The sequence below is a fragment of the Laccaria bicolor genome, genomic scaffold, assembly GCF_000143565.1.
Source record: "Laccaria bicolor S238N-H82 LACBIscaffold_9 genomic scaffold, whole genome shotgun sequence".
Classification (NCBI taxonomy): domain Eukaryota; kingdom Fungi; phylum Basidiomycota; class Agaricomycetes; order Agaricales; family Hydnangiaceae; genus Laccaria; species Laccaria bicolor.
The window spans coordinates 290,358-311,637 of NW_001889880.1; the positions used below are offsets into that span (position 1 = coordinate 290,358).

The 21,280-nt window shown below is 48.3% G+C and overlaps 12 protein-coding genes across 12 annotated transcripts; 8 read left to right on the forward strand and 4 right to left on the reverse strand.

The window, feature by feature from the left end:
* Window positions 1–948: 948 nt before the first annotated feature.
* On the forward strand, window positions 949–2,268 carry LACBIDRAFT_325989 (uncharacterized protein; the record flags this gene model as incomplete). Its single annotated transcript, XM_001879610.1, has 4 exons — window positions 949–966; window positions 1,093–1,393; window positions 1,756–2,116; window positions 2,199–2,268. 4 exons carry the CDS (start codon window positions 949–951, stop codon window positions 2,266–2,268), a joined length of 750 nt encoding a protein of 249 aa, XP_001879645.1.
* A 304-nt stretch (window positions 2,269–2,572) lies between these two features.
* Window positions 2,573–3,064, reverse strand: LACBIDRAFT_318724 (uncharacterized protein; the record flags this gene model as incomplete). The annotated part of the gene is made up of 5 exons (XM_001879866.1): window positions 2,573–2,677; window positions 2,731–2,820; window positions 2,877–2,939; window positions 2,989–3,005; window positions 3,058–3,064. The coding sequence occupies 5 exons, from the start codon at window positions 3,062–3,064 to the stop codon at window positions 2,573–2,575; spliced, it is 282 nt and encodes a 93-aa protein (XP_001879901.1).
* Window positions 3,065–4,036: 972 nt separating this feature from the next.
* LACBIDRAFT_325990 (uncharacterized protein) lies at window positions 4,037–6,128 on the forward strand (the record flags this gene model as incomplete). Its single annotated transcript, XM_001879611.1, has 9 exons — window positions 4,037–4,053; window positions 4,113–4,166; window positions 4,194–4,216; window positions 4,349–4,372; window positions 4,406–4,743; window positions 4,793–5,227; window positions 5,280–5,910; window positions 5,979–5,982; window positions 6,107–6,128. The coding sequence occupies 9 exons, from the start codon at window positions 4,037–4,039 to the stop codon at window positions 6,126–6,128; spliced, it is 1,548 nt and encodes a 515-aa protein (XP_001879646.1).
* Window positions 6,129–6,645: 517 nt separating this feature from the next.
* Window positions 6,646–7,271, forward strand: LACBIDRAFT_161663 (uncharacterized protein; the record flags this gene model as incomplete). The annotated part of the gene is made up of 2 exons (XM_001879612.1): window positions 6,646–6,814; window positions 6,868–7,271. Coding segments are annotated over 2 exons (573 nt in total), but the record flags the coding sequence as incomplete, so codon positions are not given.
* Window positions 7,272–7,616: 345 nt separating this feature from the next.
* On the reverse strand, window positions 7,617–8,404 carry LACBIDRAFT_318727 (uncharacterized protein). The gene is made up of 4 exons (XM_001879867.1): window positions 8,219–8,404; window positions 7,961–8,163; window positions 7,848–7,908; window positions 7,617–7,792 (listed from the first exon to the last, which is right to left on the reverse strand). The coding sequence occupies exons 1-4, from the start codon at window positions 8,354–8,356 to the stop codon at window positions 7,727–7,729; spliced, it is 468 nt and encodes a 155-aa protein (XP_001879902.1). The 5' UTR covers window positions 8,357–8,404; the 3' UTR covers window positions 7,617–7,726.
* Window positions 8,405–8,736: 332 nt separating this feature from the next.
* Window positions 8,737–9,145, reverse strand: LACBIDRAFT_318728 (uncharacterized protein; the record flags this gene model as incomplete). Its single annotated transcript, XM_001879868.1, has 2 exons — window positions 8,737–8,952; window positions 9,008–9,145. The coding sequence occupies 2 exons, from the start codon at window positions 9,143–9,145 to the stop codon at window positions 8,737–8,739; spliced, it is 354 nt and encodes a 117-aa protein (XP_001879903.1).
* Window positions 9,146–10,099: 954 nt separating this feature from the next.
* LACBIDRAFT_318730 (uncharacterized protein) lies at window positions 10,100–10,665 on the forward strand (the record flags this gene model as incomplete). The annotated part of the gene is made up of 3 exons (XM_001879613.1): window positions 10,100–10,201; window positions 10,256–10,414; window positions 10,471–10,665. The coding sequence occupies 3 exons, from the start codon at window positions 10,100–10,102 to the stop codon at window positions 10,663–10,665; spliced, it is 456 nt and encodes a 151-aa protein (XP_001879648.1).
* Window positions 10,666–12,626: 1,961 nt separating this feature from the next.
* Window positions 12,627–13,451, forward strand: LACBIDRAFT_293818 (uncharacterized protein). Its single transcript, XM_001879614.1, has 4 exons — window positions 12,627–12,809; window positions 12,874–13,067; window positions 13,123–13,186; window positions 13,243–13,451. Exons 1-4 carry the CDS (start codon window positions 12,675–12,677, stop codon window positions 13,309–13,311), a joined length of 462 nt encoding a protein of 153 aa, XP_001879649.1. The 5' UTR covers window positions 12,627–12,674; the 3' UTR covers window positions 13,312–13,451.
* A 144-nt stretch (window positions 13,452–13,595) lies between these two features.
* Window positions 13,596–15,600, reverse strand: LACBIDRAFT_325995 (uncharacterized protein; the record flags this gene model as incomplete). The annotated part of the gene is made up of 6 exons (XM_001879869.1): window positions 13,596–13,625; window positions 13,755–14,076; window positions 14,195–14,498; window positions 14,551–14,717; window positions 15,261–15,331; window positions 15,376–15,600. 6 exons carry the CDS (start codon window positions 15,598–15,600, stop codon window positions 13,596–13,598), a joined length of 1,119 nt encoding a protein of 372 aa, XP_001879904.1.
* Window positions 15,601–16,088: 488 nt separating this feature from the next.
* LACBIDRAFT_293819 (uncharacterized protein) lies at window positions 16,089–17,630 on the forward strand (the record flags this gene model as incomplete). The annotated part of the gene is made up of 5 exons (XM_001879615.1): window positions 16,089–16,191; window positions 16,268–16,554; window positions 16,588–16,727; window positions 16,784–17,445; window positions 17,498–17,630. Coding segments are annotated over 5 exons (1,323 nt in total), but the record flags the coding sequence as incomplete, so codon positions are not given.
* Window positions 17,631–18,075: 445 nt separating this feature from the next.
* LACBIDRAFT_318735 (uncharacterized protein) lies at window positions 18,076–18,724 on the forward strand (the record flags this gene model as incomplete). The annotated part of the gene is made up of 2 exons (XM_001879616.1): window positions 18,076–18,601; window positions 18,660–18,724. The coding sequence occupies 2 exons, from the start codon at window positions 18,076–18,078 to the stop codon at window positions 18,722–18,724; spliced, it is 591 nt and encodes a 196-aa protein (XP_001879651.1).
* A 1,114-nt stretch (window positions 18,725–19,838) lies between these two features.
* On the forward strand, window positions 19,839–20,282 carry LACBIDRAFT_318736 (uncharacterized protein; the record flags this gene model as incomplete). The annotated part of the gene is made up of 5 exons (XM_001879617.1): window positions 19,839–19,845; window positions 19,898–19,914; window positions 19,964–20,026; window positions 20,083–20,172; window positions 20,226–20,282. The coding sequence occupies 5 exons, from the start codon at window positions 19,839–19,841 to the stop codon at window positions 20,280–20,282; spliced, it is 234 nt and encodes a 77-aa protein (XP_001879652.1).
* Window positions 20,283–21,280: the final 998 nt, after the last annotated feature.

Here is a 21,280-nt window from a genome sequence, read left to right on the forward strand (position 1 = left end):
TTCCAAGTGGCACTGCATGAGAAGTTGATTCTATTATGTTAAGGTTAAGCTTACAAGGCATCGTCGACAAGGATGCTTAAACTAGATAGAATGAAAAACGACAGTATGAGAGGTATCAAGTAAACACAAATTATGAATGGTGATCGACGGTGAGAGTGCCTATTAGTATCCGAGTTGTTTGTTTGGTATCAAGCAGCATCACGTGAGCGCGCCAGTAGCCTATCAATGAAAAAGGTCATCTGGACTGCGCAATAGTTCTACAATGGCATGAAATGTGAGGTATACCCTACGAAACGCCTAAAGGATTCTTGACAGTATGACCATAGCCGTATACTTACTATTACCAAACCCTGAAATTAAAAGGAATTCCAAACAACATCTGAGAGATTGATGAATTTTGGAGGCGACATCAGGAAAATCACATCACGTGTGGCACGTGTGGCACCACGCTTCTCATTCAAACCACGCTCAGCCACACTCTCACAAACAAGGATGGGGACATTATACTTGCGGTGGCGACTGACCCACCACAATCGTCTGTGGCACCACAATCCTGCCACAATCTTGTCACAATTCCATTATGGGGCCACAAACCTAGCTTCTGAACTATTGCACCACACTGCCCAATCAATGCCACACGAAAAATCATTTTTTTGTATTCCTATATACATACTACGTACAGAAACACATGTAAATACTGAGTACTGATGTAGAAAGCAATTCAACGACCTTCAACCATCCATCCACCCGTGTTCCCAACAACCGACTTTTCCCGAGATGTCTGATGTTGTCGACGTCCAAGCTGCTGGTGCCCAATCACGGTAAGCGATCACGAAACGGCTCAATCCATCGTCAACGACTTACCAGATTATCTCGTCACGTCAGCCATCGTACTATGTGCACCGACACTGATGTCTTCGCGTACATTCCAAGTCGATTGGGTAGCAAATGCAAAACATCATCAGTGTGGGTTGGGACAAATGTGGAACGGCAGATACTTACCATTGTGTCTTAAATACACAACAGTGAACGACATTCGTCGTTCGGCTACCACGTCCCTGACAGCGACATGACACCTGGGTTCTGTGTTAGAACGATGAGTGGGGTGCCTTACCTTGGCTCGTCGTAGTCTGCTTCTGTTCATGGGTGTTGGTCATCCTTCGCGTGGATGGTCGTGGTCGAATTTGGCTGATGCTGCTTCGCCTCGGTTGGTGGCCTTGGTTTGTGGGCGATCCTGCTTTGCCGTTGGCGTTGGCTGTAGTTGAGGGCATCGTTGGAGGTGGTGTGGCATGGCATTTGCCACGTCGTTATTGGGGGGGATTGATTTGGGCCGGTCGTATGATGGTTGTTGTTGGCTACATCGCCGTCAGCGACGTGGCATACCTAGACAAGTGTGAGTATGATTGTGCATAGCGTTGTAGAGATAAAGCACCTTGATCATGAAGAATCTGGCGATGACCTGCTTCTCTTGTCAAAAAAGGAGAGATGAGGGAAGTCAGATGGCTCACCTAGTTGCCCGTCGTTTGTTATAACGTTGGTCCGTTCTTGGTTGCCGCGTCACCGACAGCAATGTCGCCCCCTGAGTCTGGTATTAAAAGAGGAGAAAGGGATGGGGTTTGAGTAGCTGACCTCGATAACATGGACAGTGACAACGACGTGCGTCATCACCGTCTGGTCGACGTGGCATGTCTGTTGATGTGCCAGGTCATTGTTGTTGTCGTTGGGTAGGTCGTTGTTGTTGTCATTGGTGTGCAGTGGTGGTTGAGAGCGGGTTACCAAACGTAGTGGTTGATGGTGGCGGCGACGCAGCGGAGGGGGACTGGAAGACCTTGAGGGGGAGGGAGCTTGGCGGGAAGAGTCGGAGAGTGGAGGAAAAGTTCACGTCCAAAATTTTCCAAGTTCGGACATTCAACATGTCGCGTGATCGATACTTACACATGCGACAACAAATCTGTGGCGTGAACGATTATTGTGACGCGCGTGGCTCAATTTATCCGGAGATCAAAATCATGGCGGTGTGGTGCCAGATCCATCACTCCGGCCACACTCCGCCACGCAATCACAACCTGCCACAGATTTGTGATTTTCCTGATGGAGGTGATATGCACAAAGTAATGTGTGTAGAAAAAACTAAGGAGGACCGAAAGAACGACAAAGATGTTTTTTGATAACAAGAATGTCCATGCCGCTCAACTTAGACTTCCCACTATTGGATACAAGCTTCAAAAAAGCCAGAATATCGTCGTCTTCCCAGGTATTGGCTTCTAAGAGGAATTCTTCGTTTTTGCAGCCGAAACTGATGAAGTTGGGCAAAAAATGGGACATGTCAGGGGTAGCGGTTTGCAGAAATAATGCGACTTCAGCTGTTGCCCTTTCTACATCTGATGACACGTCTGGAGGGGATTGCCGTTTTCAGCCCACTGAGTTCAAACGATTTGCATATACCCTTTTCTTGTTCTTCTATTCATGTTAGCAATCACAAAGCGATACGATGTAGTCGATACCTACCTTGGATGAATGAACAACACATTTCACCGATGCGTCCATACTATCTCGACACAACTTCTGATATCTATTGTTGCCGAAAATTTTGGACATGTACAATGTGAGCCAATTCCTTTCGAAGAGCAACGTTGACATCCGCTTCGTCGTATAACATGGGATATAAAACGGCTAGCTGACAACGAAGGCATGTGATCACATGCAATATTAACGATAGAAGATCAGTACCTCTTCATCAGCCATGGCTTCATGTTCAGGCTGATCACCGTATGTCCTGTCTAAATCGAAATAGTCGCCTATCATTCTCCGTAACTTTGCCTGAAGAGATAATGGTCGCGTCGGAGTCAAAAAGTGAAGGACATCTGCCCACCTACCTTCCAATCCTCCACCAATGCATCGGTAGTGTTTGGGCCTAATATGTGTTTAATCTCTTCTATCTGCACCGCAGTGTCAGTCCACGCTGTTGAGTCGACGCGTATCACCCACCGTCAACGAAAGCTTGCCTGGAGCCCAGCATCAGGCTAACACGCTAGACCAAAAGGAAGTGGAACTTACGAGGCATTGCGTACCACGGACGTCGAGAGACGGTGAAGAAGATGAAGAATCGGATTTGCAGCTAATATAAGAGGATAACGCTAACACGTGGACGCGTTCTGGAGCGTGACGTGTGACAAAGGTGCTCTGTGGAGGCTGTGTGCCTTTTGTTTATGTGTTTAATACCAAAGCTGCTGTTCAACAAACAAACGTGTGATGGTGTTTCTAAAACCTAGATACTAAAGTATCCAGGAATTCTTGTCCGGACAAACACAGGCAAAGCCAAGGATCAACTGACCCTCCGCCTTGCCTCCGCCTCAAGTTGGTGAACATGGACGGCCTTGTTGCCTAGATGCTGCCCCTCCCACATACCAGTTGAATCAATTCGCTTGATCGTTGCTCCTCATGAGGAACTGTCAGCCGTCGAGTACTACAACTCTGCCGAAGATAAAGCTGGTAAGTGAGAAAACATTCATCTTGTTGAACCACAGTTGGCTGATCATCAAGGGGCAGTAGGTACTGCAAGGCTTGTTCGAAGGTTTAGGCAGTCGCAACCAATTCGCAACTAAGAAAACTCCGTCGACTGTTGACGGACGGCAAACAATCTGTCTTTGATGCCGGGAACTTGACAGGAACAGGAGTGAAGGCGAAATTAGAACTTGTAGGAGCTCATGAAGACGACTTAACCATTCCAGTCAGTAGGAGTTATCTGCCTGCCGTTCTTCACCCTGCTCTCATTGTTCCGATCTTGAACATTCAGTGCCAGGTGTTGACGCCCTGAGAGCTGAATAATGTGAGTGCCTGAGCCGGATTATGGAACTTCGAATTGATATTTGATGCATCAGTCTCAGGTTCCGCGTTGCCCAAAGCTTCTTGCGGCAGGGTTTTCAATGCTTGTTTGCGATCACTGGGACTATAAGATGAGGGGGAAAACGATAACCACCGTCAACACGCCATTCCTTGGGAAACATACTCCTGTTGCCTTACTACCACTGCGAGCATGACCTCATCTCAGCCGTAGGTGTCTTTCTCGGTAATGTGACCCAGCAGTAACATCTAATGATCCATGTACTTAGGATCCACTTCACCACAACATCCCCTCTGCCCGCCTCAGGCAAACCTGTGGAGAAGTGAGTGCTAGCAATCATGAGAAGTAGAGTTCTGACCAACTTGTCGCTTGGTTAGCACTCTCGAAGGTTTCGCGAAAGGAATTGTCAATACCAGCTCAGGCAAGGACAAAATTACCATTCTGCTTGTCGGCAAGTTTTCCCTGAGATTTTCCCTTTACATCTCATATCTTATATCAAAATAGGTGAGAATGGGACCGGGAAGACCAGTGTGTTGTCCCTCCTCGTGAATGTTATGGCAGGCCGCCAGCCTGCTGAATATGATCTGGAGCCCTACAAGGCTGCCAACGAGAGGAGCGGATCGCATGTAGGCCAAAGCCAAACGAATAAGGCTGAAGTTTACACGTTTAAGAGCATGAACGGTGTGCAGATCACTGTGCTTGATACCCCTGGCCTTGCCGACACTCGCGGCGTACTGCAGGATAACGAGCACAAGAAAAACATCGTCGCTGCGATTGGGGAGAACATCCCGGAAGTGACAGCCGTCATCATCCTCGCCTACGGTACCAACCCCCGCCTCGGTTTTGCTACTGATTTTGTCTTCACTACGCTTACCGCTATTTTCCCGAATACCCTTGCTGTGAGAATGTTTTTCATCCGCAGATGGTCTTCTAACTTTCGATTAAAAGAACAACATTTGTCTTCTCTTCACCAATGTCGCTAGCCCCCTCTCATGGAATCTCCAAAGTGACCGTCTTCCGGTCGAATTGCAAAAGTCGAGGCGGTTCTTCCTCGATAATCCCTTCGCCATGCAGAAGCGACTTCAACAGATCAAACAAGAGACGGAGAAGGAGGGCAAGATTGACGACGATACTCGGGACATGTTGGAAGACTTGGAAACGGCAGTCAATACAGGTCATAAAGCCGCGTTAAAGATGCTTGTCAAACTATTCGACTGGCTAGATACCCTGGAGCGCAAAGGTACCCGGGAGATCATATCGCTCTATGAAAAATCTACCACTATCGACCGCAACATCGATGAAACCCTTGCCCGCATGACACAGCTCGCGTTGAAGAAGGCGAAACTTGAACAATTGATTAGGGAATCAAACGGCATCAAGCTGGTCGGTCGAATTCATCATTCTTGTTTGTTCACACTGACCCTTCCCCCTTTAGACCGTCGAGGCGACTAAAAACTTCACACAGGAAAGCACCAAGGAAATGTGGGTGTACCAGGACCAACCCTTTCACAGCACCATTTGCGGCGAACCTCAATGTTATTCCAATTGCCACAAGAACTGTACTGTCCCATACACCGTTGACCCCAAGAACTTAAGTGGATGTGCCTCATTTTTGGACAGTGACGGAAAACACCTTGATCACTGCATCGACTGTAAACACCACATGGACAAGCATCGTCATTATAACTCTATCTGGGTCCATCAGGTCGAGAAGAAAAAAATTATTAACAGCGGTACCCAGAAGCTACATGAAGACGCCACTGAGAAGCTGGGAAAGAAACAAGTTGAAGTCGGGGACGTCCGCAAGGAGGCCGATAAGATCGGTGAAGATATGGTGACCGCGACCGAAAAAATCGGTCAGCTGGCCGCAGAGTATTCGGAACTCGCCCTCTCAGGAAGCTTCACAGGCCAGGTGAAGAAGTCCGTGAACTTACTCGAGACGCATCTTCAAGGTCTTCGGAACAAGAGCGACGTCGACCCCGGGACTATCAAACAGATCGAGGCGAGTTTAGACCAACTTCAGGGCAAGCTGAGGGTACTCGAGCTTGCGGCAGAAGCGGCGAAAAGTAAGGTTTCGACGCCGAATATTGTTGAACGTTTGAACCAGGGAGCTAAGAACCTTCTTGGTCTGCAGTGAGGTTCGTTTCTCACATTTGTGGACGGACATTTACGGTCACTGATTTCATCATTCAAGGTGCATAAATATCCGGACATTTCATGCAGCCTCGCCATTGAGCACGTACTTTCTTGTTCATTCTTCAGTATACCGCCGTCAATGCTTTAGTCGTCGTCTTCTTTGCATCTTCTCAATAATAAATATAGCTGAAGTTATGCAAACAAACCTATCCACGCCCGATTCACGAATCTTCTCCCAAAGCGGTATAAGTAGCTTTTAAGTGGTCGCACCTCGTCGTACATCATGTAGATTATGGATAGCCAGTGCTTTAGCAGAGGTCAAGGGGGAGGTCCACAAGGTGTCTGCGCGCTTCTGTGTTATGCAAACTCGTCTACACCAAACAGCTCCCATTTCCCGTTCAATTCCGACCGAACATAAGACGCCAGTTTTCACGCCTGACAAGGCCTAATTTTGCCCATGTATCGTGCAGCTTCTCACCTGGTATGTCGTTGCTGAGGTTCACAAGTTGCCAATTGCTTATAGACTTAGCCGAAAAGGTCCCTTTTGGCTGCTTCGTCGCTGGCAGCGACAACGGTCGTGCTTCATGAACGAAAAGAAAAGGTGACGAGCGATGTTCAATGTAGATCCTGAAGCTGGCTTGACTGATAGCAATGGTTCGTAGCCCTCCATATACGCCAACCCAACCTCCGACATTCTTTTGGTGGCAGAGCCATCACCGCTAGAGCAACAAATTGGTGTTGCGCGTAGACAAATTATCAAGACATACTCGGACGCCCATACCCATGTTCAAGGTTGGGTTTCAAGATGGATTGGCGTAGAGCATGCGGTAGAGAGTGAGTTCTCCGTGTTTTTCGCTGATTCTGATAATTTCTGACGGATATACCAGACCGAGTGAAGTCGATCATCTCACCCAAAGAATCGCTGACGCCTGGCCTACTCTATGTCGGCATTGCCACCCTCAGTGGCTCCATCATCGCGCGTAACCGCATACTGGCTACGCGGCTCCTGCTTCCCCCTACCTTCCTCATTATCTCCGCCAACCACTTCCTCCCCAAAACAACTGCAAATCTCTCCGCTTATTTGGGCTCGCTAGAAGAGACATACTTTCCTACATTGGCACAGAAGCATGACATTGCGAACGCTCACTCTCATATGGCCTGGGAGCGGATAAAAGAGGCTACTTTGAATGGCAGGGATCAGTTGAGTCGTGGGGCGGTAGTGACTGTCGAAAAGATACAGGAGGTCACGGGCCTGAAGCTCCGGGAGACTTTAGGACTGGAAGCAAAGGCCATTGACGTTGTAGACGCCGCTGAGCGAACGGTCCAGGAGGCCAAGAGCGCTGTGGAGAAGAAGGTGGAAAACGTGAAGGTCGAAACAAAGGAAAAAACGGAGGACGTCAAAAGGCTAGTATGATAGAAGTTTCGTCTTCCTGTTTGTCCCCCCTCCATCTATAGATCTCGTTTCTGCTGACGTATTGGATCAGGCGTTGTGCTGACCCATGCATCGCACGGCATCATGCACTGACTTGTGAAATCTCTGAGCTCCTGCCTGCTACATCTTTGTGGCAGACTTATCACGCAGCTATCCGCAAATTTCCGTCAGAGTGAACACTCAGTGCTCATGTTTATAGGGACATTCAATTAACAACTGAAATCATTGCATTCGAAACATGATACTAGAACAGGTCAACACAATGTTCATGAAACTGGGCAACTACCCCTCCTGAGTTCCAGCTACCCGTGTACCTAATAATCACCAGTCTGCCAGAAGGGTGGCTCTTCCACGTCAAGAGGAAAGCGTTTAACCACAACCTGGAAGCGTCAGAAGATGACTAAAAGCTGATATGGCGTGGTTATAGAAGCTCACCTGGTCGGCTTCAACTGCTACGAACCACGACGCGCCAGTGGCCTCTGTGACTGGTTGAATGCTAGAGAATCATGATGAGGCACATTTCAGAGACACCTAGACATATCACATACGTGATAGCGGGGTCGCTTGAGGGAAGACCGTTATCTATACGCTGAATACGCCATTCGGAAAACTCCTCTAAAGTGAAGACGGGACCCCGAGGGACGGGAGACTTGTCCTTCAGGGACCAATTTCCTCCATAGGCGCTGCCGCCACCCGTGTGGAGAATGATGGTGTATATGTCTTCCTTGCCTTCGACGGGTTCGATACTCCACTGGTAACAGAAGCAAATGAGCTATATCATCCAAAAGAGGTGGATTAGTACTGACAACTTGACGCTCCTCAGTCGATGGGACTCGGGCAGCAGTGCTGACCATCTTGTTCAGACCGTTGCCAGTAGCATACATCCCTCCGACCCCGGTGACGGGGCCCAGTTGGAGGGTATAATTACCGGGTCTGAAAGACATGGCTGTGAGAGTGTAATGAGGTGCTTGAAATTGAGAAAGTGGGGCGATGGTCTCAAACTTGCAGTGCGACGTGGCTTTTATGTCTCCAGGATAGGGTGAAGGGGCTGTGGTGCGCTATCGAACACCCGTCCATGTGGTGTCTCTGAATGGCAAATCTGCAACATTGGTAATAGCTCCAATTCTCATCGCGTGATGTTAGATAATCTATGCTTCGTTGAAGGGGTTGTAGTGCGCTGTCAGACACCATTCGTCCATGTGGTATCTCCAAATGGCCAATTTGGGCTCACAGTTCGGATAGGGTAATGTCCGATAAACTATGATTCTTCAGAGAGCATCATCCACAGAAGATGACGTGAAACATACATGTATGGGAAGTCAACTTATGACTTGGGTCGTCCATGAGGGCTTGAGTATGAATGAGGTTCTACACCACTCAAGAGCCTCTTCGATATCTTGAATGAAAGGCTGAGTCTGCGAGCAAACTCTGTTCCATCGTGGCAAGTCACGTCCTTGAGCAAGGATGCTGAGACTGTGATGGAGATTTGGAAGACCAGAACTGTCTCCACGCTGTAGTTCCCGCGACCGGCAAGGTTGCCCTATAAGTCGAATGCAAATTGGATTAGTCTCTTCATGGTGCAAAGTACAACATACATAGCTTGTTTCTGGGACCGAACCCCCTTTGCGAAGCAGCTCGATTAGATCCCAGAATTGGCGGTGAATATCGCCGCCGATTGTAACAGAATTCGACTCGCACGAGCTTTCTTGCCAGCTTCTGGGAGGCGCTGCCATCGTCGAGGTTGTTCAACCCAAGCGTAAAGGACTCCTTATGAGTACGGCATTTCAGTGGAAATGAGATAGGTCCTCGGCGCTGGTGTGGTGCGCACGATCGATCATTCAACAATTTGTTCTTTCAAACGCGACATTGTACGAGAGTAAGCCGTCCTGAAACAGTCTGGCGTTGTTGAGGATGATGCATTGATGATGCATGATGGAGGAAGGGGAAGTTTCGGGGTGTGCGAAAAAACATATGTGCGTTGCAACCAACTTCCACGTCGACCCCAGACCATACTTATCCTGATCTTCAAACTGTAGAAGTCGCCCAAAATGCGGTTTCTCTCGCGATTGTCGCTTCTGTGTATTCCAGCTGGGCTCTCCACGAATTCGGCATAAGAGGCTCATCGGATTGCCACTATCTGGCTCAAAACTGACAGCTCCGACATCCCATGCCACAGGCAATGCGACCGTAGCTATCAGTGCTGCCGACAATAACGTCCTAGCAGTGCTGAATCCAGAGGATGGGTCTCTTCGTGAGTTCTCTTGCTGTCCGATAATTCGATTCTACTAGAACCGTTACTGCAGTGTGGAGGTACATTTTTTACTCGAAGATCAGATAGCAGGCTTCTACAAAACCAAAGACCGTCAGTACTGTTCTTTATCGTAGTGCTTTCTCTCTAATTTTTGACTTAGGCGTGGCGGTTCTGTCTGGTCCAGGAGGGGCAACTCTTCGGACATTTGATGCTTTACATGGTCATTTAACTGTTGAGAAGCAGCTCCACGCTCTTCAACTTGCCATTTTATCACGACCACACTACCTGCATCCTCCGCAAATGAAACCCGGTCAAGAGATGCCTTTGGGTTCAGGCAGGTCATTGTAGCAGCTACCGCGTTTGGCAATGCTTTCGGAATCGATTCTAGCAAGGCGGAATTCTCTGGAGCCGCGTTCTAGGATTATGGGCGGCAGAGATGGGAGGAAGGATCCATTCTGTCCGGCCCTACGTTACACGCACAGTCAGCGATGGTGGCGATCCGGAACTGGTTTTTGTTACCCAGAGACGAGCTGCTAATGTAAGTTACGTCCTTTTCGAGATCGGTTTGCCACTCACTCGAACATTTTGTCAGACTCTGGTTGATACCGCGCTCTTCCACGTCAATGCTGTAAATGGTGAAGATGGAGGCAAGCTCCAAAGAAGGTCACGGCTGAAGAGGCGGAAGAGTTCATCATCGAATACGATCCAGTTTTTCCAGACGATTCTCATCGTGTTCTCTTATAACTATGAAGTAAGCGTTGAATTATCGTCTTGAGTGCACCAATAGACTAACCATCCAATGATCAGGTTGCCAATGTACAGCGGATAGTGACCGCACCTGCCCTCCTTGAATCAAAAGGATTGGTCTTCGTCTTCATGTTCCCAACCCGTGTGGCGCCATCGAACACATTCGACGTCCTCAGCAAGAACTTCCACAAGGTCCAGCGGATGTTCACGGTCTCCAGGCTATCGCTTACACGACCGATAGAGGAAAAGGCTTAGAGAACTGGTACCAGTAGCCGATTAGGCTACCTCGGATGTAACTCGATGGGTAAATGTTACAAAACAGAAGATATACTATCCGGAAGCTTTACAACTTTTTACCCTTGATCCTCTTGTCCGCTTAGGCGCCCTTGTTCAGAGGCCCTGCGGAGGTCTCCTTATTGAGGGACTCAGAGACAGCGATCAAAGGACCATTGAACAACACGGACCGAGTAGCAAATGCACCACGTGAGGAACTCCAACTCACTATACTTTTGATTAGACAACTCACTGTGTGTTCGTAAACAGAATCACCAGACCTCAACGCGATCTTCGCAAATCCAGATGACTGTATAGCGTCCCGGGGGTGAATATCACGGCCAACACTCAATACGTGTTGAGAAGGCTGACGATTTGGATAGACAGTGACTCTGCCAGCCCTGTTCATACTCTTCCCGGAGCCTCTCCAACGGAACGAGAGAGAACTTCCGGCCCAGCACCCCGCTTAATATCTAGGTACCCCGCAGCAATAGCGTGAAGCTTCGACTCGTAACTTTGCAAAGCTTCTTTGAGGAAGACCTCAACCTTTACATCCGGGGTGTTATTGCGGAACTTCGTGATGAATGCCTTGCGTGGCCCAGAAGAGATTGACTTCGGAGGACCGGATGCGACAGCTCTCGACGAAGGTTGGGAAGAGGAGAGCATAATTCAACTTGCGGGTGGTGCGGAGAGTGCGATTCTGCACGCCCAAACGTGAGACTAGGATAGAGGTATCCCCATGGCGGATGAACGGAACTGGAAAGCTTGTCGTTGAGGAATGTCTACTGAAACGTTGGACAAGACGACGATGGCGCCTGGTAGGAACCTGGAGTGAAAGTGAGGCCAGTGGTAAGCTTGACCGGGTAAAGAGCGACTTGACAGGTTCAACGATAAGGAGATCAATCCGAAGGCAACTTACAGACAGCCGACGCATCTCAGTGGGCCGCGTCAATGGTCAATATATCAATGTGTGTCTAGCTTCATCCTCTTCGTGTATAGCCTTGATTAACCCCTCCTCGATCGGGACAGTAATGCTTCAATAACCTACGAAAGATTTGGAGAGGAAGAGGTCGCGCAACATGCATCATGATCTGGGATTAGTATGACGGCGCGAGTACGAATCACAAAGCCACTTCCGCAAGACTCCATCTTTAAAGCCCAAATCTCCGTCGCCCAGCGTCGTGGCAATCAAACGTTCTCAGCTAGCACCTGCGCCCCCAGCACTCCTGAAGCCGCTCTACGTATCCAGCTATGAAGTCGACTTAGGTGCTTGTCGACGAGCTAGTCATTCTTTGAAAAGCAAAGATGTAATGGCAAGGTTTCCACAAAAAGGGGTTCCTCAATAGTTTTGCTGCTGATTGTGCACGTGACGTCTTCGGGCCAATAGACTTTGAAGGGCGCGGCAATAGCGCTTGAGCTTGAGCTTGTGTCAGCTTCACGCCGTCCAAGAGCCTCCTGAACAGAAAACAGCCGGATGAAAAACACTGCGATGAGAAACCAATGTGGAGTAAGGACGCTCAGTGCAATAAAAGAACAGATTCTTGACCTTGAGCTAGATCGGAAGCGGTTTTACGAGGAATTCCGATTCCGATGTTGTTCATAGCAAACTTGACACTTCATTGTGATGTCTGGGAAGGCGAATGGTCACAAGGTCTCATAAACACAGCAGAACCATGGGGGAGCATCCATACGGTGCAAGTACTTGCAAGCTTCCTCAAAGTTTGCAGAAGATCGTGGAGATACGGTGTGCGCATCGAGGGCAAGTCTCTGAATGGTTAAGGCCAGGAGCGATTTCCCACCTCCAAAACAAAGTCAGTCATCTGACGTTTTAGCAGCGCCTTTGCCGCGCCCGGAATTCAAGCTTCACCTTCTGACTATCGTATTCTGGAGCCCATGAAAATAGGTCTTGAGGGTATAAAGGCCAAAGTCATCCTAAGAATGACGACCCATCTCCCCCTCTGCTCCAAATATCTCTCTGAATAAGCATCATCATGGTTGAGAACGGAAACTATACACTCAGGGCCTCTCCCGTCGCCGGGGTCGGTGGCACGTACGCGACCTCGAACGGTACATTTAAGATCGTCACCACCGCGGCACAAGGGCCATCAAGCTTTGGCCGTCAAACCGTCAGTTTTTGCGTTGGTTGTCATCTTTATGATCACACTAACGTTGCTGCTACGCTGCGACTAGTGGAAGATTACTGCCGTCGAAGGCAAGAAAGACACGTACACAATCGTCTTGTTACACGGGCACGACATCTCCCTGGGTGGTAGTTGGTCTCTCAAGGATAATAAAGCTGTTCCACATGGCCCAATTATTACCACTGAGGAGGTGATTGAGTGGCATATCACCCCGACGAACAACGAGATCCCCAACACCTATTAGTATGTGATATATTGTTAAGATTGAGAAAACTCACTCACCATATTTTCTTATAAGCATTCAACCGATTACGAAGGCAGTCGGTGCATCGTATTATGTCGGAACTGACGAAGATAATCAAGTTAGTGATTTATATTTGCTCTCGAGCTCTGTCTGAGCATGACTCTCCACTCTCAGGTTGTCATCAATGTCATTCCCGGCATTCTCTTGCCCCCAGACATCGAAGCCTACTGGCAATTTCTCTGAAGGAGGAATCATATAGTGTATGCCGTCGTGAACACGATATAGTAGTGATGGTTGGAATGGTTTTATGGAATTTTATCTGCTTCCTGTAAAGACGTCGATTCTAGGTGTACTATTACAATTGCAAGTCAGCTGAATCTTGGTATAACGATGTGGAGTGGGAGGGCGCGAATCAAGATGGTAATTCAGAATTTCAACTTACGCACCCTCTTGCACTGGATTCGATCCAAATGCGTACTAGCCCGCCCGTCTCCAGCGAGGGTCATTTATTCAAATCCATTCTCCCATTAAGGGCTCGGAGGGAAACACTTCCACATCTGCGGAAAGCTCTTGCAAGATCTGCTTGACTGTTTCGTGACTTCCCTCCTCCAGCTCTGTAAGCGGTAGCACGGTTTCAACAGGAGTGAACGAAACGAAAAAGTAGCCAAATGAAGAAATTCACTAACTCCCCTGCACTCGGCCAAGCTATCCTCCAATCCTTGTTCGCCCTCTCTTGCTGCAAAAAGCAACAGCTGGGCGCCCTCATAGTCCAACTTGAACTCGGGTATCTCACAGCTGGGTCCCCGACGTTCGTTCTGGCCTTGTCCAGCAGCTGCGCCGAAGACCTCTCGCATGATCCAGGCGGGGTAATCAGCTCCCGCGGGTTCTTCACCTGCAACACAAACGATGACGCGCTGTAGATCCCCAATGAACTCTGTACGTTCCCCGTCTCGATTGATTTGGGATGGAAAATGTGATGTGTTTCGCGTTTTGACATAACTTTGATATCTGTGTTTACGATGACGTATGCACCTCGAGTCTGGACGCGGCTTCGTGTTTTGTCCCTAAAAAACATCTTAGCCTTGGGTTCTCGCGTGAGCTGAGAAAACATTGAATGTAACCTCACATCTTCGCGTTATAAGTCTTTCCCCCGAGACCCTTCTCCAGTGAGGCAAGGTCATCCCCGACGGCCGTTACAGTCGCCCAGAATATCTCCTTCCGACGGCTCCCACTCCCATGTCCTTCGGGATCAAGGAGCTTCTTCTTCCCTACAGTGATGAGTCGATATTGTTGCTTTGTAGTACTCTGGGTGATTGGAGCGGGAACGGCATTAGCTCCTGGTGCTAGTCCTTTCATTTCCGTTTCTTCCTGAAGCTGGACTTCTGAATGGTAGAAGAACTTAGAAGTGTATGTGCCCATGCTCGATGTGCCTACATATTGTTATAAGAGAAAGTAAGCGGAAGTCCATAATAAGATGCGCACCAGGCTTATAGACACTCTGCTGCTCTCCAGTTTCTTTTTCTTCAACTTTGGGTTTCTTAGTTGGTTTCGCACCGTCTTCCGTCTCCTTCTCATCAAGCTCTCGCTTTACACCCAGTCTGCTGTCCTCTGCAACGTTATGGGTCTCGCTTTTCGTGATCGGTGACCGTCTTTGGGTAGTTGTAATCTCCTAGATGGCGGTGTTCGCTGGGTCTTGCCTTGTAGATGCTCGATCGTGAAGTTGTGGCGTCTTTAGTGGACAATCACCCTGTCCACCCCGACAACAAGCTCCTCGAGTTCGCCATCGAAGCCTCTTAAGTGTAATCGTCGCTGCCCAGAAGCACTTTGCAGAGGAGAAGAGCTTCATCCGTTCAAAGAAAGGCATTCGTCACCGGTTTAATAGAAAGGCATAATTAGGTGTGGGCCTGTGCTGGGGACAGATGGGACGCAGGCGAGAAAATTGGAGGGTGACCAGCGCAGCCTGTGGACGTCAGGGCTCGATGTAAGATGGAATCATGCAGGGCAGCGAGAAAAGCCGAACCTCGAATTGTAATATACATCTTGCCTCGCCAAGGCACACAGAGCTGGGACGTAGAGGAAAGCCCCGGAAGGGTGAAACGAACGCTCTTCCTCTTTATTTCCAATACCGAACTCTTTCCACGCCTTTCTCATTCACAAATATCCACACACACCGTCAGTCATCGGAATTTTACCCGCATTCCCCGTACGAGGCAGCCATGATGTCTTTCGTTGTGTCCTCGTCTACAGCTCCTGGTAGTCCCCACTATCAGTTTGAATAGGCAGAAGAGTCCATAAACTTTAATTCACCGGGAGTTGTACAAGTGCTGTATCTCCACGTTCAAGAACCCATTTGTCCGAGGAGCGCATTGAGAACCGGCTGGTGAGTGCTGAGCGCTGAGGGTTGGGGTCGACGGGCGAAGGAGGACGAGACCCGGCAAAATTCGTGGGGTGCTGCCGAAGCGGATGGGCTGTGGGTGAACGGAAATGGAGAGGGTCCTGCATCTCGCCTTCCCCATGTCCAGTCCTGTCCATTAAATGAATGAAACCTAACGGCTCCTTGGTGCTGCAATACCCGTGTTTGCGTGCGTTCCTCCTCCAAGTTACGCGTTCGTTCTCCCCGAGAGACTGCCCTGGCCTTTTTTCGATTTTGTCCGGATTTGCTCCTGGGAGTTTTCAAGAATCCGTCCGGATTGGTTACCCAGCCGTCGTTCCGGGGATTGCAAAACGATATTAGGCGGCCAGTTGCATCGACCGTTGATCTTCAGGCCGTTTGTCAAAGAAGCTGGGCCAAACAACAACCGCTCTTCCGTTATATTTCTAATTATAGCCTTTCAACTGAACAAACCGAAAAACAAACCGCTGAAGAGCAACCGCCATCAGAAGTTAGAACTGGCCTATCGTTTTGCAATCAGTTGCAACCCTATGTTTCCAACGCTTGGACTTCATCTTTTTAGATGTGCTTTGCCCCGCTTCCTCTATCATCACCACCGTCGGCTTCACTGCTCGTGTAATCGCGAGCAATGCTCTCTTATCCACTGGAGCGACGTTTTCGATGGAAATGGTTCCCTTACTTTGCCTTGGGGGGTGGATTTACAGCACTGGTGGTTATTATAGTTCTCAACAGTAAGTAAGAACCAAACTCAGCTCTGACTGGCAGGGTGGCAAGAGCATTAAAAGACCCGCTAACACATCGCCGTAGTTTCTCTGACTGGGTACGAGACCGTCACTGTGTTCCGGAGTGACTACGGAACGCGTCAAACACACTGGTACGACAGTTTTCAGACGAAAGAGCCAGCCCCGCTTTGCGACACTCGCGTCTTCAATGTGGGCGATGCTCTCACAACGAATTACACACTCTTCGCTTGGACTTTGGAGAGCATTACCGTTGCGAATGCCGGAAACTCAGGGTATGCGTATAACGGAACTACGCTCACAAACTGTGATATATCCTCCCTCTTTATCACTGGGGACCTGAGGTCCTGGACAGTAAGCTTCGTGGTTTTGATATCATGTTCGAAGGACAAGGAGTACGACATCACCGCAACCACGAGGTTTTCGATCTCTTCCTTGCCAGGAAGCTATTCTCCTCTGCTGGGTATGGCCCGATCTCTTGAAGCTGGTGGACAGGGTGATAAACGAGCTATAATTATCGACTGGTTGTAAGTGTCAAACTATTGATTCCTCTTATTTCCCGACAAGTCATTTTGCTATTCAGGATACAGGTAGCCAATATTGACCTAGGCAGCCGAGTAGGCACCGCTTTCCAGAATTCAGGGGGGTCCAACTACGTGATGGTTTCCCTCCAAGTTGACTTCGACCAGTGCCCACCGTCCCTAGGACCAAATGCGTCGTGTGGCATCAAACCTCCCTCATATCTCGTTTCTTCGTCGACTTTCGTTTATCCCAATGGAACGCTCTCACAATATAGCGCCTCCTCTCCCGTTGACGCGACCAATCAGTTCAACATAGATGATGATATCGCAGGACCGCTGAACAACATTATCAGGATCATCCACGATGCCGCACGCGTCGACCTTGGCATCGACAGCCCCAACAATTTGATTCTCCATTCCGAGGTCGCCAATGCGTCCCTGGTAACAACTTTCCCTATAACCATCCTCAATCCCACAAACTCCACGTCGGCTTCCTTGTTGTTGGACTGGATCAATCCTACTTCTGCTATGAAGCCTTATTTGCCTGTCAATGTATCGGGGGAGGCTGAACTCCAGGTGGTTTATTTATGTCGGCTACAGCAACGCAAGGCAGCTGGGCAGTTGTTTATATCAGTGCTTGTGGCAACGTTGAGCATGTTCTCAAGCGGATGGGCACTTTTCCTCTCGGTGGCTACCATCATTGCCAAGCGTCAAGACACAACAGGTGAAATCTTTGTAGATCTTTGGTGCAATCTTGGCTTATTGTATCGGTGCAGCCAACATCTGCGAAGGCCATTGTGGTCAATGGCACAAGGATGGTCAAGCCATTAACTCTTATTCGTCCGACTTGCGGAGGAAGCTCGGCCAGAAAGAATACGAGCCTGTAGAGAACATATCGTTGGAGCCAATTGAAAAATAGGCCACGTTCTGTTCAGAATGTCGACTGAATGAACAGTCATTGATTTGAGTCTGGGAAGCCACGGGCGCTAATCGTTGCATGGGAGCAATCTCACTCTTCTACCAGAACTCGCCTTAAGAGCCTTCCTTGTAAACAAACTCCCTCTTTACTTCAACTTCTCTATGATCATCCCTTTATGCAGTTGTATCCTCCGAGTTTTTTTTCGAGCCCATATCATGGTGAAGGTCTCCCTTATCTGACGCCAAGGTCGGTCAAGCATACTTGGACGAACTCCTGCAGGCTTTCATTCAGTCACCCACTTGGTAGGCTGTGTCGCCTATCAAAGCGAGCATGTTTTCCGCAAAGGCCTCGATTTGGACCTCTCTGTGAACGGATACATATACGAGAATTGACCATCAAACTCTCTAGACCTTTTCTCAGTATTCACGCATTCTTATGTCCAGGATGACCTTCATTGCACGCCTTACGCTTTTTATTCTCAACTACTTTGCCCACACAGCTCTTTCCGCTTTCACCAAAGCCATTAAGTCAGGAAAAGACTACGTGGAACCAAACTCTGCGGGAACATGGTGCTATTACCCAGCAGCTAAATCCAACCTTGACGTCGCATGTGTCGGAAAACAGGCAGAATTTGTTTCCGTCATGGGCGCGCACCTCGCACAGGGTGTCTCGATCAGCTACTACGGCGCAAACAATCAACGTCTGGGAGGCGCCGAGTATCCTGTTAAAACCACTTCTGGGAAGGTGTATCTTTGCCTCAGTGGACGGGCGGGGGATGGGACGTACAAGACGGAGTGCGAACTTTCCACCCTTGATAATCGATTTGGGGGGTCATCGCGTTGCGCATTGGCAGTGTCGCAGACAACAGTGACGGATGGATGTTACGTTCCTGGATCTTCGGGGGGTTCAACGAGTTCCTCGCTTACTTCTGGAACTGCCTCAACGCTCCGGTCCACGCTAGGTGGGTATTCGAGAGTTGTTTATCACGAATTCACTTGATCTTGACCATATCCTGCCAGTCCACAAAAGTATGGTTTTTGGGCTTGGGCTGATGAGCTTCGTCTTCCTTCTGGTGGTGAATTAGGTTCTGAAGGTGTACATAATTCTCATAGCGAAATTTCGGATTGTCGTTCTTGGTTTACTAGTTTGCTGTATTTATTTCAATCACAAATGTTGTCAGTAGCCAACTAGGCTGACGCCGATGCGAAAAGATTGCTTACCGTTGATAGAATTTATAGATTTTTAGAAGTATTAGTTTAACCCTCATAGAATTCCTGTGCTCGTTGGCGGTGTCGTAGCAGCGGCCTGCCACTACATTGATGAGGACAGTACGCAGGTCTTTCCGCTACCAATATAATCTTTTTCTATGGAACAATGAGTGGAATAAAACAGAATTTGAACTGATCGTCCACTTCAAGTTGTACTGAGTTCAGTGGTTTGCGATTGACGAGATGCGCCGAGTTTATATTATCATTGGTGGATTCCTATCATATTTCTGGTTCGGTTGTTTGACTTTTTCAGCTAGAAAATGGGTGGCCGTATCGAACCACTGTTGACTCTTGAGGTGGTGTCAAGGTGGTGTTGGTATGTAGCGTTAGGAGCGTTACGTAAGTTGCGTCATGTGAAATTCCTGGATACTTTACAGCTGATTGCGAAACGTTAGAGCAGCTCGGTTACCGTTCCAGCTCAACCGTGTGTTTGTTTGCGGCGGACACCAAAGCCAAATAAATCGGATCGATGGGGCTTTTCAGACCATTTGACGCGACGTGGTAGCAAGCATTTTATTGACAGGTTATGCAATTTGTCTTCGGTGACCATTCTGCGCCATTATTATTTGAGGAGAGGGGGAGGTGAGGGTGACTGGGAAAAGCTGAAGAAAAGCAGGTGCTGCTTTTGGAAGGTGCTGATGTCCGGCCATCAACAAACAAACAGATGGTTGTGCTGGAACGGGAAGCGAGCTGCTCTAACGTTTCGCAATCAGCTGTAGTATCTAGGTTTTAGAAACACCATCACACGTTTGTTTGTTGAACAGCAGCTTTGGTATTAAACACATAAACAAAAGGCACACAGCCTCCACAGAGCACCTTTGTCACACGTCACGCTCCAGAACGCGTCCACGTGTTAGCGTTATCCTCTTATATTAGCTGCAAATCCGATTCTTCATCTTCTTCACCGTCTCTCGATGTCCGTGGTACGCAATGCCTCGTAAGTTCCACTTCCTTTTGGTCTAGCGTGCTAGCCTGATGCTGGGCTCCAGGCAAGCTTTCGTTGACGGTGGGTGATACACGTCGACTCAACAGCGTGGACTGACACTGCGGTGCAGATAGAAGAGATTAAACACATATTAGGCCCAAACACTACCGATGCATTGGTGGAGGATTGGAAGGTAGGTGGGCAGATGTCCTTCACTTTTTGACTCCGACGCGACCATTATCTCTTCAGGCAAAGTTACGGAGAATGATAGGCGACTATTTTGATTTAGACAGGACATACGGTGATCAGCCTGAACATGAAGCCATGGCTGATGAAGAGGTACTGATCTTCTATCGTTAATATTGCATGTGATCACATGCCTTCGTTGTCAGCTAGCCATTTTATATCCCATGTTATACGACGAAGCGGATGTCAACGTTGCTCTTTGAAAGGAATTGGCTCACATGTACATGTCCAAAATTTTCGGCAACAATAGATATCAGAAGTTGCGTCGAGATAGTATGGACGCACCGGTGAAATGTGTTGTTCATTCATCCAAGGTAGGTATTGACTACATTGTATCACTTTGTGATTGCTAACATGAATAGAAGAACAAGAAAAGGGTATATGCAAATCGTTTGAACTCAGTGGGCCGAAAACGGCGATCCCCTCCAGACGTGTCATCAGATGTAGAAAGGGCAACAGCTGAAGTCGCATTATTTCTGCAAAACGCTACCCCTGACATGTCCCATTTTTGCCCAACTTCATCAGTTTCGGCTGCAAAAATGAAGAATTCCTCTTAGAAGCCAATACCTGGGAAGACGACGATATTCTGGCTTTTTTGAAGCTTGTATCCAATAGTGGGAAGTCTAAGTTGAGCGGCATGGACATTCTTGTTATCAAAAAACATCTTCGTCGTTCTTTCGGTCCTCCTTAGTTTTTTCTACACACATTACTTTGTGCATATCACCTCGCCTCCAAAATTCATCAATCTCTCAGATGTTGTTTGGAATTCCTTTTAATTTCAGGGTTTGGTAATAGTAAGTATACGGCTATGGTCATACTGTCAAGAATCCTTTAGGCGTTTCGTAGGGTATACCTCACATTTCATGCCATCGTAGAACTATTGCGCAGTCCAGATGACCTTTTTCATTGATAGGCTACTGGCGCGCTCACGTGACGCTGCTTGATACCAAACAAACAACTTGGATACTAATAGGCACTCTCACCGTCAATCACCATTCATAATTTGTGTTTACTTGATACCTCTCGTACTGTCGTTTTTCATTCTATCTAGTTTAAACATCCTTGTTGACGATGCCTTGTAAGCTTAACCTTAACATACTAGAATCAACTTCTCATGCAGTGCCGCTTGGAATTGTGGCAGGTGCATTTTCATTCAAGGTGAGCCAGAAGATGGCGATTCATGCAAGACTATCAAACTGGC

Excerpts from the sequence above, each read along its gene's own strand:
- LACBIDRAFT_318727 (XM_001879867.1), bottom strand. The coding sequence starts at position 8,356 with ATGTCTTTCAGACCCGGTAATTATACCCTCCAACTGGGCCCCGTCACC. Across the intron at positions 8,164-8,218 it reads CGACTGAGGAGCGTCAAGTT|TGGAGTATCGAACCCGTCGA; the intron begins GTCAGTACTAAT and ends TTCTGTTACCAG. Across the intron at positions 7,793-7,847 it reads TAGCAGTTGAAGCCGACCAG|GTTGTGGTTAAACGCTTTCC; the intron begins GTGAGCTTCTAT and ends TGACGCTTCCAG.
- LACBIDRAFT_293818 (XM_001879614.1), top strand. The coding sequence starts at position 12,675 with ATGGTTGAGAACGGAAACTATACACTCAGGGCCTCTCCCGTCGCCGGG. Across the intron at positions 13,068-13,122 it reads GAGATCCCCAACACCTATTA|CATTCAACCGATTACGAAGG; the intron begins GTATGTGATATA and ends TTTTCTTATAAG. Across the intron at positions 13,187-13,242 it reads GAACTGACGAAGATAATCAA|GTTGTCATCAATGTCATTCC; the intron begins GTTAGTGATTTA and ends CTCCACTCTCAG.